Source organism: Camarhynchus parvulus, chromosome 1A, assembly GCF_901933205.1.
Source record: "Camarhynchus parvulus chromosome 1A, STF_HiC, whole genome shotgun sequence".
In the NCBI taxonomy this organism is placed as follows: Eukaryota; Metazoa; Chordata; class Aves; order Passeriformes; family Thraupidae; genus Camarhynchus; species Camarhynchus parvulus.
Genome location: NC_044586.1, coordinates 14,214,012 through 14,228,822, shown reverse-complemented (window position 1 = coordinate 14,228,822; position 14,811 = coordinate 14,214,012). Strand labels below are relative to the sequence as shown.

Genomic DNA, 14,811 nt, shown 5'->3' with positions numbered 1-14,811 from the left:
TCTATTCAAGAGTCTTTAATTATTTTTTTTAACAGGCCAAAAATATGCAAATGAAGAAAAAATACGTGACTCTTATAAATAACATAAACCAGATACGCTCACACCGTAACACCACAAACACCCCGGTGGGGAAAGAATGCAGTATTCACACCAACAGTCACTAAACAATCAAACTTGCCTCATTCTAGGCAAAAACATTCATAGAATCAAGTGCATGTTTGCAGCTGACAGAAGGATTCCAGTCAAGTACAACTCACCCCAGAGAGAAAGTCCCTTTTCCAGAAAAGAGACCACTACTACGTGCACACAAGGTTCCTCATCCTGCTCACAGCTAAAAATAAATACTCTGTGTTTGTGTACAGTGCTCTTCAACAGAGATCTCGACAACCTGAACAATTTCTTAGGAAATACTCCTGGCGAGGTAGGTTTATCATCATTCCCACATTACAAATGGAAGGGAGACTTGCCCAGAGTCTCACAGATATTCAGTGTCAGAGTCACATCCCTTGGCTCTGCACCAAGCCTGTCCCACTGGGCAATGCTCCTTCCTGGGTTCTACTATTGCATTCAAAAATTTATTTTAAGACAACATGTATGTTTCATATTACAATATAGCATTTTGTAATAAAACAAGAATACAGTATAGCTCAGCTTTGAGGTACCACTCCTCTCCTCTCCCCAACCCTTTCACCTGGAGGTAACCAAAATAATTATGGAGTAATGCAAAGGAGTTGTTTGAAATATGTGCTGTAGGAGCAGATATGCAAGTGACTGCAAGTATTATGCTTCTGAGAACAGAGAATATTTGTTTTATTTTGCTACTGCCAACTTATTCTGGGCACTAGGACCATGCAAATCGTAGTTTTTAGGATAGCAAGCAGTTGCATGTCTCTCTTTTTGCAGTTTAGTGTCAGCAATTCCAGTCAATCCCAGTAATTACTACAGATACTTTTCCCAAGTTTAGCAAAATTGTGATCTAATCCCACTTTCCCCCCACAGAGACTCTTAAAACACTTTTGAAGCTACACATTCAGCTCCCACATCCACTAAGTGAGAGTCTTGGTTAAGACAGACACACGTGATATTGGGCTTCAACAAATTCCCATTTTCAAGTTTTACAATGAAATGACTGACTCCAGTATTGGGACTGACAGAAGACAGCTGGGACTTGGTTAAATTTGCTGGTAAGGTACAGTTGAGATCTGAAACCATATAGCCAATCCAGTTCCTCATGTAGGCTCCATGACTCACCACCAAAATATTGGCATCTAATACCGTGGAAGATCCGCTGCCTGCAGAGCTGGGCTCCGCCTCACTGCAGTGGTTTGTCCAAGGGAAAACAAACTGTTCTCCAGATGTTCCTGAGCTCCTGCCTGGGCCACCAGGCTTGCCATGCTCCTTCTGCTCCAATTCAACAGCCAGCTGGCAGAGGAATTCAAAAAAATCCCTCGCACGCTCCCTCACCTGCACGGAAAGGCCGGAAGGAAATGTGAAGAATGAAGAGATCGTTGAGAAGCAAGCACAGATTTGGCCTTTCAGAAATCTGACACAAAACTACTTCAGCTACAACACAAAGATTTCTCACAGACAAGGTTCAAAAGCCAATGTAAGTTACTGACTGCTGTGCAAACTCCCCTGCCCTCCAGAGAACAATTGCTATCATCCTCCTGTGAGCCAGAGCTTCACGAGGAGTCAGTTTCAAAATCAGTATTTTAGTTATAAAGAGATTCCCCACCTGGCAGCCACTGTTATCAGACCAAGCAGTATTTTTTAGCTTAGAGAATATCTCTGGTTGGGCTGAGCTCTCAGTGGGAAGCTCCCAATAGCTGCAATTGCACTGCTAAAAAAGCAGGACACGAATAGATAAATAAATAAATAAATACCATACTTCATCCAGTGTTTCTCCTCCAGAAGGTGTGAATGAAGGACATTGCTCTCCAGCATCCTTTGCCATTGCCTTGAGGTCAGCCAAAGGCCTTCCTTCTGCAACACCGTATTTCTGTAAGGGAAAAACGGGGTTTGGCAGGATGTGTCAGGTCTCCTGTACCCCTTCCAGAGGCTGCAAACAGCTCTTCCCTTTGTGAAGCTTCAGCTTTGTTTTCTTGGACTCCCAAGGCATAGCTACCTTTTCCATTTTATCCCAATTCTGGGTGAGGAAATATCTTTATAGGTACCCTTTAAAACAATATATATATATATATATATATACATAAATATAAATATATATATACATATATATATGTATGCTCAGTAGACAAATACACTAAGAGCAGCATCTCATTTAAAGAATGTTGGACATTCAACACATGACCCTCAGCTTGATCTTTGTGTGGAGATTTTTTTTCTTCCACTGACACTCATCCCCAGCATACAAAATTCAAGTGTCTTTGTGACTGAGCTCACAGTGCAAATGCTTCTGTACAAAGCCCTTCACATGAAGATAAACTCCATTTTCCTTTTGCTTGCAAAAAGGCTACAGGGAATTATTTTTCTCATGTAAGAAACCAGTGTTTTCTCTAAAGACCTGTGAAGTCTTCACAATAGAGGATGGATCCATCTTCAATTCAGAATTTTTGAAAAAGAATAAAAAAAAGGAAACAAAACCACATAAGTACCCTCGCAATTAAAAGTAAATAATAAGGCCTTGCTGATTTCAAGTGTAGGACTGGAATTTCTGAGAGAAAAAAATTCAAACAGGAAATGCTACAATCACATGCTGCTCCGTAAACACTAAACTTTACCATTAAAGCATCATACTTACAACATTCATCACTTAATTTTGGCTCCGCTTCACCCTTCTGCAAACAATTTATTGTCCCTGATGTGAACTGTTCAGTTTCCAGCGATTAAAAACACATCAAATAGTGCTCTCCACTGCTAAATCTACCATTCAATAAGCCAAGATACCCATCAGCAGGAAGCTACATTTTCAGAGAGTTCAATATTTCATAACAAATTCTTTTGGCACTTACTCTCTCTCGCAGTCTTGCATCGTACTTGATTTCCAAATCTTTGCAAAACCTGTTTTTCCCTAGAATGGCAGCAGCAGTCTAAAAAGTGAATATACAGTCACATCAACTGGACAGAACATAGACACACCACCTTACACCACCAGAGCCAAGGTGAATCCCATCAGCAGCATCCAACAACCCAAATCAACAAAACAAAGTTTTTCAGCTACCAGTCTGGCAGAATTGGATACATGGCCCAGGCCAGGCTGTAAAAATAGAAAAGCTGCAATCTTCTGGCAGTTCCTTCCCAATTCAAAGTCCAGAACAGCTGAAGAAACAGCACCCATGAGAGCGGCCAGCAGGGTTTACTGGGATAAGAGCCACATCTTCTGCTGAATAGAACACAGAGCAATCATGTGGACATTCTTTACATGGACTACATGGGCCAGACTCACAGCTGTGTTCCCTGAAACTGCTCAGTTAATCCAACTGAACAAACATCTGACACTGTCTGGCTGTCACAGCCAATCCTTAGGGCTGGAAGGGACCTCTGGAGATCACCCTGCCCAGGCAGGGTTACCTGGAGCAGGTGACACAGGAATGTGTCCAGGTGGGTTTGGAATGTCTCCAGAGAGGGAGACTCCAGGCCCTCCCTGGGCAGGTTGTTCCAGGGCTCTGCCACACTCAGTGTACAGAAATTCTTCCTCATGTTGGAAGGTGGAACTTTTTGTGTTTTGGTTTGTGTCTGTTGCTCCTCATCCTGTCACTGGGCACCACTAGAAAGAGCCTGGCACCATCCTCTGACACTCCTTGGAGATATTTCTATGCATTAATGAGATCCCCTCTCAGTCTTCTCCAGACTAACCAGGCTCAGCTCCCTCAGTCTCCCCTCATAAGAGAGATACTCCAGACCCCTCATCATCTCTGTGGCCTCCACTGGGTCCTCTCCTTGTCTTTCTTGGGAACCAGAGCACAGCTGCTCCCGGTTCTTACATGCACCCATGTGTGAAGGCTGCACTGGCTTCACAGACAGTTTGAGCTGTGCAAACATCCACACCCAATCAATATGACATTTAAGGAACTCATCTTGAAAATGCTCCTTGGATTCTGGCACAAATAAGCAGCCTTCTTGTACTACTGGCACATTTAACATATTGCTTAGGAGAAATTTGGTCTTGGAACTTTAACCTTCTCTCAAAGAATAAGGCAGAAATAAAGAGAGGGTTGAATCCACTTCCTTGTGTATATGCACAGCACAGTTATTTGTATGATTATATGCAGGAATTTCCTCTTTTGCAACAGAACTTGTACATTCTTCCCATATTAGAGCTGTGAAGTGACAGTGTAGTAACAGGCCCATCATAGAACTGCAGCTGCCAAGAAAACTGCACATGGACAACATGGAAACTCCAGCTTTACACATCTTTGGGAAAGCTCTCCCAACCTCTGGACAGCTTGTCAAACAAATGGCAAAACACATTTCCTGTATGAAAAAGAAAATTCAGCTCTTTCACATTAGGACAGTGCAATTCTGAAAGTGCTCTTCATGGAAAAGGCTGTCTCTAACGTAAGAAAAAATATCCCAAACCAATTCCCATAAAGCAGGCACACAGCACAGACAGCTTTATGAAAGTCAGAAAGCACTCTTAATGTTTTAAAATATCATCACTGCCATTCACACACACAAAGGAAGTGACTTGGGCAGCTATTCTGCATATTTAAAATATCCAACTATTGCACTCTTCCCTCCTTGTCTCTTTTGTTTTCTGCTTAAGTTGTGCTGCTACAGCAGTTTCTGGAATTGTCCTGCAAAACTGATGAGCAATGTTGATGGTGTATGTTTTGAGGGAAAAAAAAAGGAGATTTATACTACACTTGGTTGATCTGGTTTACAACACAGCTTCACAGACTTCTAGCAGGACAACACAGCAAAAAGCAAGCAACCAAGAATGGCTTAGGAGTTTCAACCCCCTGCATGTCTCTTGAAAACAAAGAATCAGTAATAGAAGAGAGAATTAAAGATAGGGCCTCCACAGGAGACATGACCTTCCTAAAACAGTTGACCTCTAACTTTAAAAGTCTTGCTTCCCTAATTTTGAGTATTTCATAATTCTGCACACAAGGTCACATATAATCCCATGCAGTAAGTTCTCCTCTTTATTTAATCTGTATTGTATGTTTACTGCATCAAGGCAAGAGGTGTGAGATGCCTGAAAAAGTCCAACATCTCTGCCCATTTAATGATCCTTGTACTGATTTCACAGCAAAACTCGACCTTGCCTGCATTGGTCTGCACTCCTCAAAAGAACACAGCATGCACCCACAGTGCCTGGGACAGCACAACGTCACAGCCAATCTGGTTTGCTTCTTAGAGAAAAACTCAGTCCTGTCTGTTGTGATGGGGACCACAAAGTCCCCATTACTCCTTTAGCAAGAACAATGCCCATATATAAAATAACAGCAAATCATGGAACCATGGCCTGGTTTGGGCTGGAAGGGACCTTAGAGATCACCCAGTTCCAACTCCCTGCCACAGGTAGGAACACCTTCCACTATCCCAGGCTGCTCAGAGCCCCATCCAGCCTGGCCTTGGACACTGCCAGGGATCCAGGGGCAGCTTTTGGTTCTGGCACTACATTATTTTTGCATCACCAAGAGCAAATAAATGCCATATTTGGGAGCCAGCTGTTGCCTCAAGAAGCACTTACCTGCTTTGCTCGAAGGAGGTCACTTGAAAAGACGTGGGTAAACTTCACATTACTGAGAAATAAACCAGCAGCATCTGCTTGCCTGAAACCAGTTGCAGAGAGTGGCTCATCCACTCCTTGACCTACAAAATAAAAACCCCACAGCATTAAAACATGCAAATTTTAGACCATTTAGCAGCTGATCAGGCATGTCAGCAATAAAGAAACTGCCCAGTCATAAGAAAAACTTTCTCCTTTAGCAAAGCCAATCATTAGGAAAAGTCACTGCTCTTCTGGTCTTCCCTAAACTCAGTCACACATTTTTAATGATAAAAAGGAGTAAAGCCTAGGAAGACAGAAGGATCATTATCAATGATAATTATGTTAATCCATACCTTTGACAAATTTAAACATAAAACAGAGACCTACATTTAATAAATGTGACCATTTATAGAAGGGTCACTAGTTCCTGCAAGAGGTATCTCACAGCTGAAACTTGATAAACAGATTTGTTAAATGAAAGTAAGACCACAATACTGCTGAGAGAATGAGATGTAAACACAAACTGTTGTGCTTTCTTCCTCTCCACCTCACATGCTGACAGTAATGCTCATGCAAGCTGGAGCAAACCCAGCTGCAAAGTAGCAAACCTCCCAAAAATTGTTTCCAGCCAGGAAGTCAGTGAGAATAACTGGTCACAGAGCTCTAGGACACTATGGAAATCCAGCCTGAGTTGGACAGGTGTGCTCCTGTCACAGCTCAGAGTCTGCAGGAGAACCCAGAACTGTGGTGGGGGGACGAACGTGTAACAGATTGCTACATCCACACCTTTTACCTATTCTAGTTCTGCAGGAAGCCAGAGCAGAGAGAGTGAAATTCCCATCAGATTCAGAACAAAGAAAATAAACTACTTTCACACAGAAATACACAATCCAACAGCAAAAAACAGGACACCAGAAGTCCAGAATCTGAGTTCTGAGCACCTCATCTGTAATTCAGACATGTGAGACGTGTGACCCCAGTGTGCTGGTAAAGGCTTACACCTCTCAATTCAGAAGAGGCTTGCTCAAAACCAGAAGCTCTGCTCTTTCCACACTGGAGAGGAGCCTTCTACATGTCATTTGATCCAAGGAGCTAGGAAATCAAAAGACGTCATCAACATTTTAAAGCAATTAAAGCAGGGGAATATTCTTTACTCATTTTATTATGAGCACAAATCTATGTTGCAAGAACTGTAAATGGCAATGCCAGAGGGAGGAAAATCTGGAAGCACAACTCTCCTTCACAACATGAAGTATTGTAGAAAGCTCATTTATTCAGAGCACAACCCCAGCCATGATTTTCCTACAGCAGACATCCAGGCAGCTCAGTTCAGTTCTGGGTGCACAAGCCAGCAGCCACAAAGGTGAAATCTAGTTTCAAATGTGTCTAATCAAGACTGACTTCCGAGAAAGAACCGGGATTGAGCAATTCAAGCATTTAAACAACCTTTACTTTTCATTCTCCCTTGTCCTACTGCAGGTTTTTACTGCAAGTAACAGATTCTCTTCTTGAGGCAACAGCCCCCTTCACATCAGGATCTTCACCCATCCTTCCGCAGCTCCTTTTCCCAGAAGCCCTTTTCCCAAACTTCCTATTACTGGGATTTAACACAGAGCTATGGAGTCCGTAGTAAAGGTGCTGCTACCATTTCATCTGATTACATGCAACATTATTTTTTCCCTGTGTAGAAAAAGGAACTCTTCTAATACTCCTGTTAAAACACAATGTGCATCAGCATCTGTTGATATTCTGTGGAGGATGACTTAAAATCTTCTGTAACGTTATGAAAGCAATGTCCTGGCTTACACATAAAGTCTCTAAAGGTTTACAGAATTATTGCTTAATGACATCTGAGCAGTTGGTGACAGGATTTCACCATGATTTTCCATCTCTAACCAGCTAACAGAATAACTCTTACTAACCTTGCAGTATCTTGTCTTTGTTGTATCTTGTTTCTCCACTGAAAGAGATTGTAAACAACAACAAAAAAAATTAACTTGTCATAATTTAAGGGGATTTTCAAAAACATTGTTGTATTAAATACTAACAAGAGACAGCAGCCCCTGAATGTAAAAAAAATGAGACACAATGCAGCATAAACCCATTTCAAAACAATGCAGTGAAGATTTTATAACAATAAAAAAACATTTTCAAATCAATTCCAATCATGCTCTCAGCTTTCAATGAGACAAAGCCATCTGGAATAAAAGTAAGATAAGTGATTTCTTAAATTTATCATAAATGCAGCACAATTTATCTGTAACAACTACACCTCCATGCTGGAGAGAACAAAGCTGCAGGAAGACATTGGAGCCTTCTTTTCACAAGCATGTGCTGCAGCTGGCTCTCTGAACTTTACAGGGAAGCAGTTCCAGAGATTATCAAGGGTAGCAGCAGAGCTGCACACGTGGAAGAAAGAGAGCCTAGGAAGCCAAAGCAGAAGAAATCATAGACTCATGGAATGAACTGGGTTGGAAAAGATGTAACAGACCACCCAGTGCCAACCCCCTGCCATGGGCAGGGACACCTCCCACTATCCCAGGTTGCTCAGAGCCCAAACCAGGCTGGCCTTGAACACTGTCAGGGATGGGGCAGCCACAGCTTCTCTGGACAAGGTGTGCCAGGGCCTCAGCATCCTCACAGGGAACTTTTTGTACCGGATAGCCAATCTAAGCCTCCCCCCTGTCAGTGTGAAGCCGTTGCCCCTTGTTCTTTCACTCCAGGCCCCTTGTCACATGTCTCTCTCCATCTCTCAGGTCACCCCAAAGCCTTCTCTTCTCCAGGCTGAACAATCCCAATTCCCTCAGCCTTTCCTTCCCAGCAGAGCTGCTCCATCCCTCTGATCCCCTTGGTGTCCCTGCTCTGGCCTGGCTCCAGCAGCTCCCTGTCCTTCCTGTGCTGGGCCCAGGGCTGGATGCAGCCCTGCAGGGGGGGCTCAGCAGAGAGGGGCAGAATCCCCCCTGCCCTGCTGCCCACGGGGCTTATAGTAAAGGAGAAAAAAAGCTCAGCTTTTCTGTAGATTAAAGTTTTCTCCTGACAGCTGCAGGAACCTGGAGCTACTTGGTTCAGTCAGCCACAAACCTCTGCCAACAGAGTGGGAGAAAAAAGTCACCTCAGGAATTCCACCCGAGTCACAGCCACTTTAACGCTTCACGGGAAAAATGTTCACACCACCCTTGCCCCGCTTGAGAGCTTTTGCTCAGCTCCCCCCTCCCGCTGCCCGTGACCGAGGAGGGGACGCGGCCGCCGGGGCACGGCGGGCGGTACTCACTGCCGCACGACCGTCAGCCCGAACCGAACCATGGCGCACGGCAGCGCAGGTGTGCGCAGATGTGCCCGGGTGTGCGCGCAGGTGAGCCCAGATGTGCCCAGATGTGCGCAGGTCGAGGGCAGGTGAGCGCACGTCCCACCGCCCGCACTGCGGCGCCGCGCGCCGCGCCGTGACGTCATGCCCCCGCCCCGCGTGCCGCTCTGACGTCACCGGAGGCGGCTCCCGGCAGAAAAGGAGGATCCGGGAAGGGTTTGTGGCTCCGTGGTGGTACGGGACGGCTGGCCCTGCTCCCACGCCACGAACGACAGGACGAGAGGGAACGGCCTCACGGGAGGCTCGGGCTGGGCATCGGGAAGAAATTCTTCTCCCAGAGGGATAAGCAGCATCAGACAGGCTGGAAGTCACCGTCCCCGGTGGCATTTGAGCGCCCGTGGATGTGGCGCCTGCGGACAGGGTCAGTGGTGGGCGTGGCAGGGTGAGGTTTACCCCTGGACTGCTGCGCCCGCAATGGTTCCGCATTCTCACTCCGCAATTGCAATCTGGAGGTTTTCACATTAAAACTCCGGGTTTCGCAGCGTCTCATGGCGCTGGTGTTAAGGAAAGTTCCTGGTCTAAGCATCCCGGAGCCGCTTGGAGTGACACTCGCAGCGCCTGAGCTGGGATTGAAACCCCTTCCCAGCTTCATCCCCCGCACTCCCAGTCGGACCGGGTTTCCTTACTGGCTCCATTCCAGGTTTCCCTTACCAGAGTCCCGGATGTCCAGTTCCGTGACATCCTTCAGTCGCGGTGCAATTACTGCTTGACAAAACAACAGCCCGAGCTGGTGGCCTTCCAGGAGGGACGCAGCACAAGGGAACCCCTGCGCTTTTACACCCTCACAGATTAAGGGTAGGAAAGTGGTTTTTCATCTCCTGCCGTGTCTCTGAGTGTCCCTCCCTTGCCCGGTGCCACAGGGCGCTGTGCTGGGCAAAGGGCTGGCATTTCCTAGCCTCTTGGCTCAGCTGAGCTGCTCCAGAGCTCAGCCTGCAGCTCCACTGCAGCTGCACCCCGAGCTCCCCGCACTGTGTTCCTCCACACCGGCACCAGCGGACAGACCCAGTTTGCCCCTTTCCAGAACACAGAATGCTTGGTGATGCTCACTCGGGTTACATCAGCTCAGTTAACACTGATTGGCAGCAGCACTTTGCTCAGAGTAATATCAATACATTGGTATTTAGATATAGATGGATAAAAGGCATTACTCACAAGTCAGTTAGAAGCCTGGGCATCGAAATCACACTCTGGAGTAACCATCAGCAAAGGCGAGCTGGTTCCAAGGAATAGTTTAAAGCAGCAGTTTCCAAGGCAGAGCAGTGTGAGATGTAACACCCACATCCAGCTGGGACCACACTGGTCTTGTCCTGCAGAAGCCACAGAATCCCAGAACGGCCTGGCTTGGAAGGGACCTTAAAGATCATCCAGTTCCAACCCCCTGCCATGGGCAGGGACATCTTCTACTGTCTCAGGTTGCTCCAAGCGCTGGGAGTCCAACCTGGCCTTGGGTACTTCCAGGGACCCAGGGGCAGCCACAGATTCTCTGGGCAGCTTAGAAATTCCTGCAGGTAAAATGGACGAAGCAACACAAGAAGTGATTGGAACTCATCCTTTTCCCCTCAGAAAGCTGAAGTTTTATGGCTTCCAGACAGTGTGATTGACCAAAATATTAGTTGGTCAGCTGAGTGTATTTCCTTCAGGATTTCTCAACTAGATCAAATAAATCCTATCTAAAAATCCGAGAAATTCTTCTGGGTTGCCCAGAGGTGTGACCTCAGTTTGAAAGTGATCTAGTTGAGGTGTTAGAAGATGGGTTGGAGTCGATGATCTTAAAGGTCTCTTCCAACCTAGAAATTCTGTGATTCTGTGATTCTGAAAGTGGTTTGTGCTTTAACACCAAATACATTCTAAATGAAGACTGAAACATAATTTGTTTCAATAGCTGTTTAAAGCAGATGCAAAAATTAAATATTTAATGCAACAGTCAACATCTCTTCTAAGCGCATGCTTTCATACAGTCCTTTTGCAAAAGTGATAGCCTTTAGGCAAAGTTTGTGACAGACTTTGTCCGAAGTCACCCACTTTGGGTGACACACGAGCCACTTTGGCTTTGCAAGAAAACAGCTTGGGAAGTCTGTACCTTCTGATTTAGAGCATCGTGGCTTAGCTGCTAGATTAAGTTTCCCTTTTCACTTGTCATTTGGGATCTGATCTTGCTCCTTGTGCTTACACCCAGCAGAAACCTTTGCTGAATTTCTTCAGTTCTGTGCCATTGCACTTCTCTGCCTACATAATGCTCCTCTGAAGGATGTGCTGGCCTGAAGAGAGGCATAACCCGGGCAAATCCTACACAGAGATCGTGCTGTGGACAGGCCTCAAATTGGCTCTGCTGGAGAACACAGTTCCTAGAATTTCATTCGTGGCAGATACTTCGGGAATATTTTTAATTGTTTTTAAGCTGGTTCTCAGTGAGGTGTACGGGCTGCGAGCAGGGAGCAGGGGCAGCCCCTGGGCCGGACACCTTCCCTTCTGCTGGAGCTGCGGCTGCGGGCTGTGTGGCGGAGCCGCGGCAGCCCCGGGACGTTCCTTTCCCTGCGCGGGATTCCCGGGACTGTCCCAGGGCCCTGAGGGCCGGGCGCGGGGCGCGGGCGCCCCCTGGCGGCTCCTCCCGCGCTCTGCAGCGCCCGCCGCGGCCCTTCCCATTGCACAGGCCTCGCTGCTCCCGGGATCGCGGATCCCATCCTTCCCCGGGCGCTGTCAGCGCACTCCACAAAGATCAATACTTCGTTGTGTCTAAGAAGCAGATCCAAAGTAACCAGAATAAAAAGTTTCTCTGAGAAGCAAACAAGTTGAATTTACAATCATGGAATCATAGAAATCCTGACTTGGAAGGGACTCACAAGGATCATCCAGTCCAACCCCTGGCCCTGCACAGACCCCCAACAATCCCACCCTGTGCATCCCTGAGAGCGCTGTCCAAACGCTCCTGGAGCTCTGGCAGCCTTGGGGCCGTGACCATTCCCTGGAGAGCCTGTTCAGTGTCCCAGCACCCTCTGGGGGAAGAACCTTTCCCTGATACCCACCCTGACCCTGCCCCTGACACAGCTCCAGCCGTTCCTGGGTCCTGTCCCTGGTCACAGAGAGCAGAGAGCAGGGCCTGCCCCTCCTCTTCCCCTCGTGAGGAGGCTGCAGAGTGTGATGAGTTCTCCCCTCAGAGACAACGTGAGGAAACTGGAAAAACTGAGATAAATTTTTGAGTGTGCTGGATGACAATGCTGATTTCATCCCTCATCCTCCTGCTGGTTATGTCCCACTCACAGCTTTGCTCAAGTTCTGAAAACCCTCATCAGAAAGGTCAATCTACTGCTCTTCAGGGATGCTTGTGAGTCCTCTGTCAGATGAACCAGAGCTTTTGCTCTAAGAAGGGTTCCTGAGTAACCTGAGGAGCCAAACACAGCCAGTCTGCTGACCCTTCCCTCTCTCCTTCACTGCTCTGGCCTAATTCTTCTTGCAGTTTCTGCATGTTGCATTTTGGAAGAGCTCAAATAACAACCCAGTTTATTTTTAGAGAAAACTCAATGGCAAGACCAAGCTAGCACCACATCATTTCCACAGAATGACTGGCATTTAAGGACACAGACATTTTCCCTTTTACTTGTTTTCTTCTTTGTATCAGCTCCTTTCTCTCTCTCTCTCAAGCAGGTTGCAGCAAAACTCAGTAGGTTTTCTTACCTCAGTGCAAATACCTCAGCTTTACTCACCTTAATTTGTAATCCCAACAGGTCTTGATTGAATGCCACTGCTGCTGAGGGATGCCCTTCCTCACAGTGCCCCTGGAGCCCAGCAGAGCACTGACCTGATGTTCTCCCTGGCCTGAGAGTCCCACAAGTTTCAGTGTTGTCTCCTGGCTGCATCAGCAGGAACATCAGCAGCCCAGCTGGAATGCAAACCACCTTTGAGAACCCTTTTAAATAGAACCACAATCACAGAAGCACAGGATGGGTCAGGTTGGAAGGGACCACAGTGGAGCATCTGGTACAGTCTCCCAGCTCCAGCAGGGTCATCCCAGAGCACAGGATTGTGTCCAGAGAGCTCTGGAATATCCCCAGTGAGGGAGACTCCACATACTCTCTCCACAATCTGTTCAGGGCTCGGTCACTGCACAGTTCCAGTCCTTCACAGGCTCCAAGTTGAGCCTAGTAAATACCAGAAATTGCTGGTCATGTTGTTCAGTGTGGGTCAGAGAAAACTCTGGACTTGTGATGTTTTAAAACCTCTACCTCTTGGTGCAGATAAGCTGGGAAATGTGAGGCTCACAAGACATTTGGCAGGGAAGCCTTCAGAGACTTTCCCTAAAACCACAGGTCCCAAGATTGTGTGATTATGGCTAGAAAGATCTCTATCTCCTGACTCTCAGCCTCCTGATTTAACCCCTATTTCCTATTAATTTTCAATTCATTCATATTCATTCCATAATTCGTAATTCATAATTAATTCTATTGGTTTTTTCTATTTGTTTCTGTTTATTTTTGCTTGTGTGTTTCTTCATTGTTGCAACATTTGTTTTTTCCTTTTGAGTTTTTCTTCATTCTCCCTGTTCATATTATCTTGGATTTTGTCATTTGGAGTCTTTTCCTTTCATTTATCTTTGGGTTTGGCAGTATAACTCACTTTATGATGATGTTTCCCCAGTATGTCTACCCAAATGCCTCTTCTTCATTCTTCAGGGTCTCTTTGCTGTCCCCAGGGGTGGAAAAGGGATGGAAATTCAAGAGAAAACTGCTACTGGATGGCAGTGGAGAAGAGGTCAGGCCAAACACATCCCACAGGAGCTTGGTAACTTCACAGCAGGCATCCACAAGCAGATGTGGGAGAGGGGAGAGGTTGAGCATCCTGCCCCCCTGGCCACAGACTGAGGGAGCAGACTCTGGACAATGGACTCATTTCTTCCCACTGGCCTCACCACAAATCCCACTCCTTTTACTCACGGTTTCCCCAGGTTTACAGAAAGATAAACAATCTGATTTTTTCAGTAGCATTCCAGTGCAACAAGCAATTGAGTGAAGATTTAAATTGTATTTCAATTCACTGCAAAAATGTGCACTCCATGTGGCTTTTCACCAGCTCAATTTGATTCCCACAAAATATTTTGATCCTGCAATTTACCAATTTTTAGGACTTTGTTCTCCTTGAATCTCAGGGGATTACGTGCCAGAATTTGCCTATCCAGTGGGAAGGCAGCTACATTTTAGAGGCAGGCTCGTTCTGTGACTGCAGCCTTCATTTTATATGCCTACTAGCACCATCTATCCTGATTAGAGCCTTTAGAATTACATCCCACCAAGGAAATGCCACAATGGAATGAGTGACACAACCAAATTCACTAAAGGAATAAAAGCAAGGCAAGTAAATTTAGGTCAAGGTGAGTTTATTGTCCATACAGCATACCTAATCCCGCCAAAACACTTTTCTTAAAACCATCTTTAAACTAGTCAAAACAATAGGTTATTAATAAAAATGACAACACTGAACAAAGACCTTTTAAAAGGCAATCAAGACTACACCGTATCAGAATCTTATCCATCAAAAACAACCTCATGTACTTTCTAAATACTTTTGTTTACACTGATGTCTACTACCACACTTTCTAGCATCCCCTGACCACATAAACATCCACACCTCTTAAAGAGCACATTTGTGAGAGAATAACGTTGACTTGATATGGCATCACACTCAATAAAGCAAAAAAAAAAAACCAACAAAAAAAACTAAAACAAAACCCAAAAAAGTTTGAGAACAGAAACTGTGCAACCAAGAGTGATTTCTG

The 14,811-nt window shown here is 45.8% G+C and overlaps 1 protein-coding gene across 1 annotated transcript; it reads right to left on the bottom strand.

Annotated features, from left to right (window-relative positions):
* TIGAR (TP53 induced glycolysis regulatory phosphatase) lies at positions 1 to 9,362 on the bottom strand. Its single transcript, XM_030961068.1, has 6 exons — positions 8,952 to 9,362; positions 7,603 to 7,640; positions 5,660 to 5,781; positions 2,973 to 3,050; positions 1,889 to 1,999; positions 1 to 1,464 (listed from the first exon to the last, which is right to left on the bottom strand). The coding sequence occupies exons 1-6, from the start codon at positions 9,128 to 9,130 to the stop codon at positions 1,006 to 1,008; spliced, it is 987 nt and encodes a 328-aa protein (XP_030816928.1). The 5' UTR covers positions 9,131 to 9,362; the 3' UTR covers positions 1 to 1,005.
* Positions 9,363 to 14,811: the final 5,449 nt, after the last annotated feature.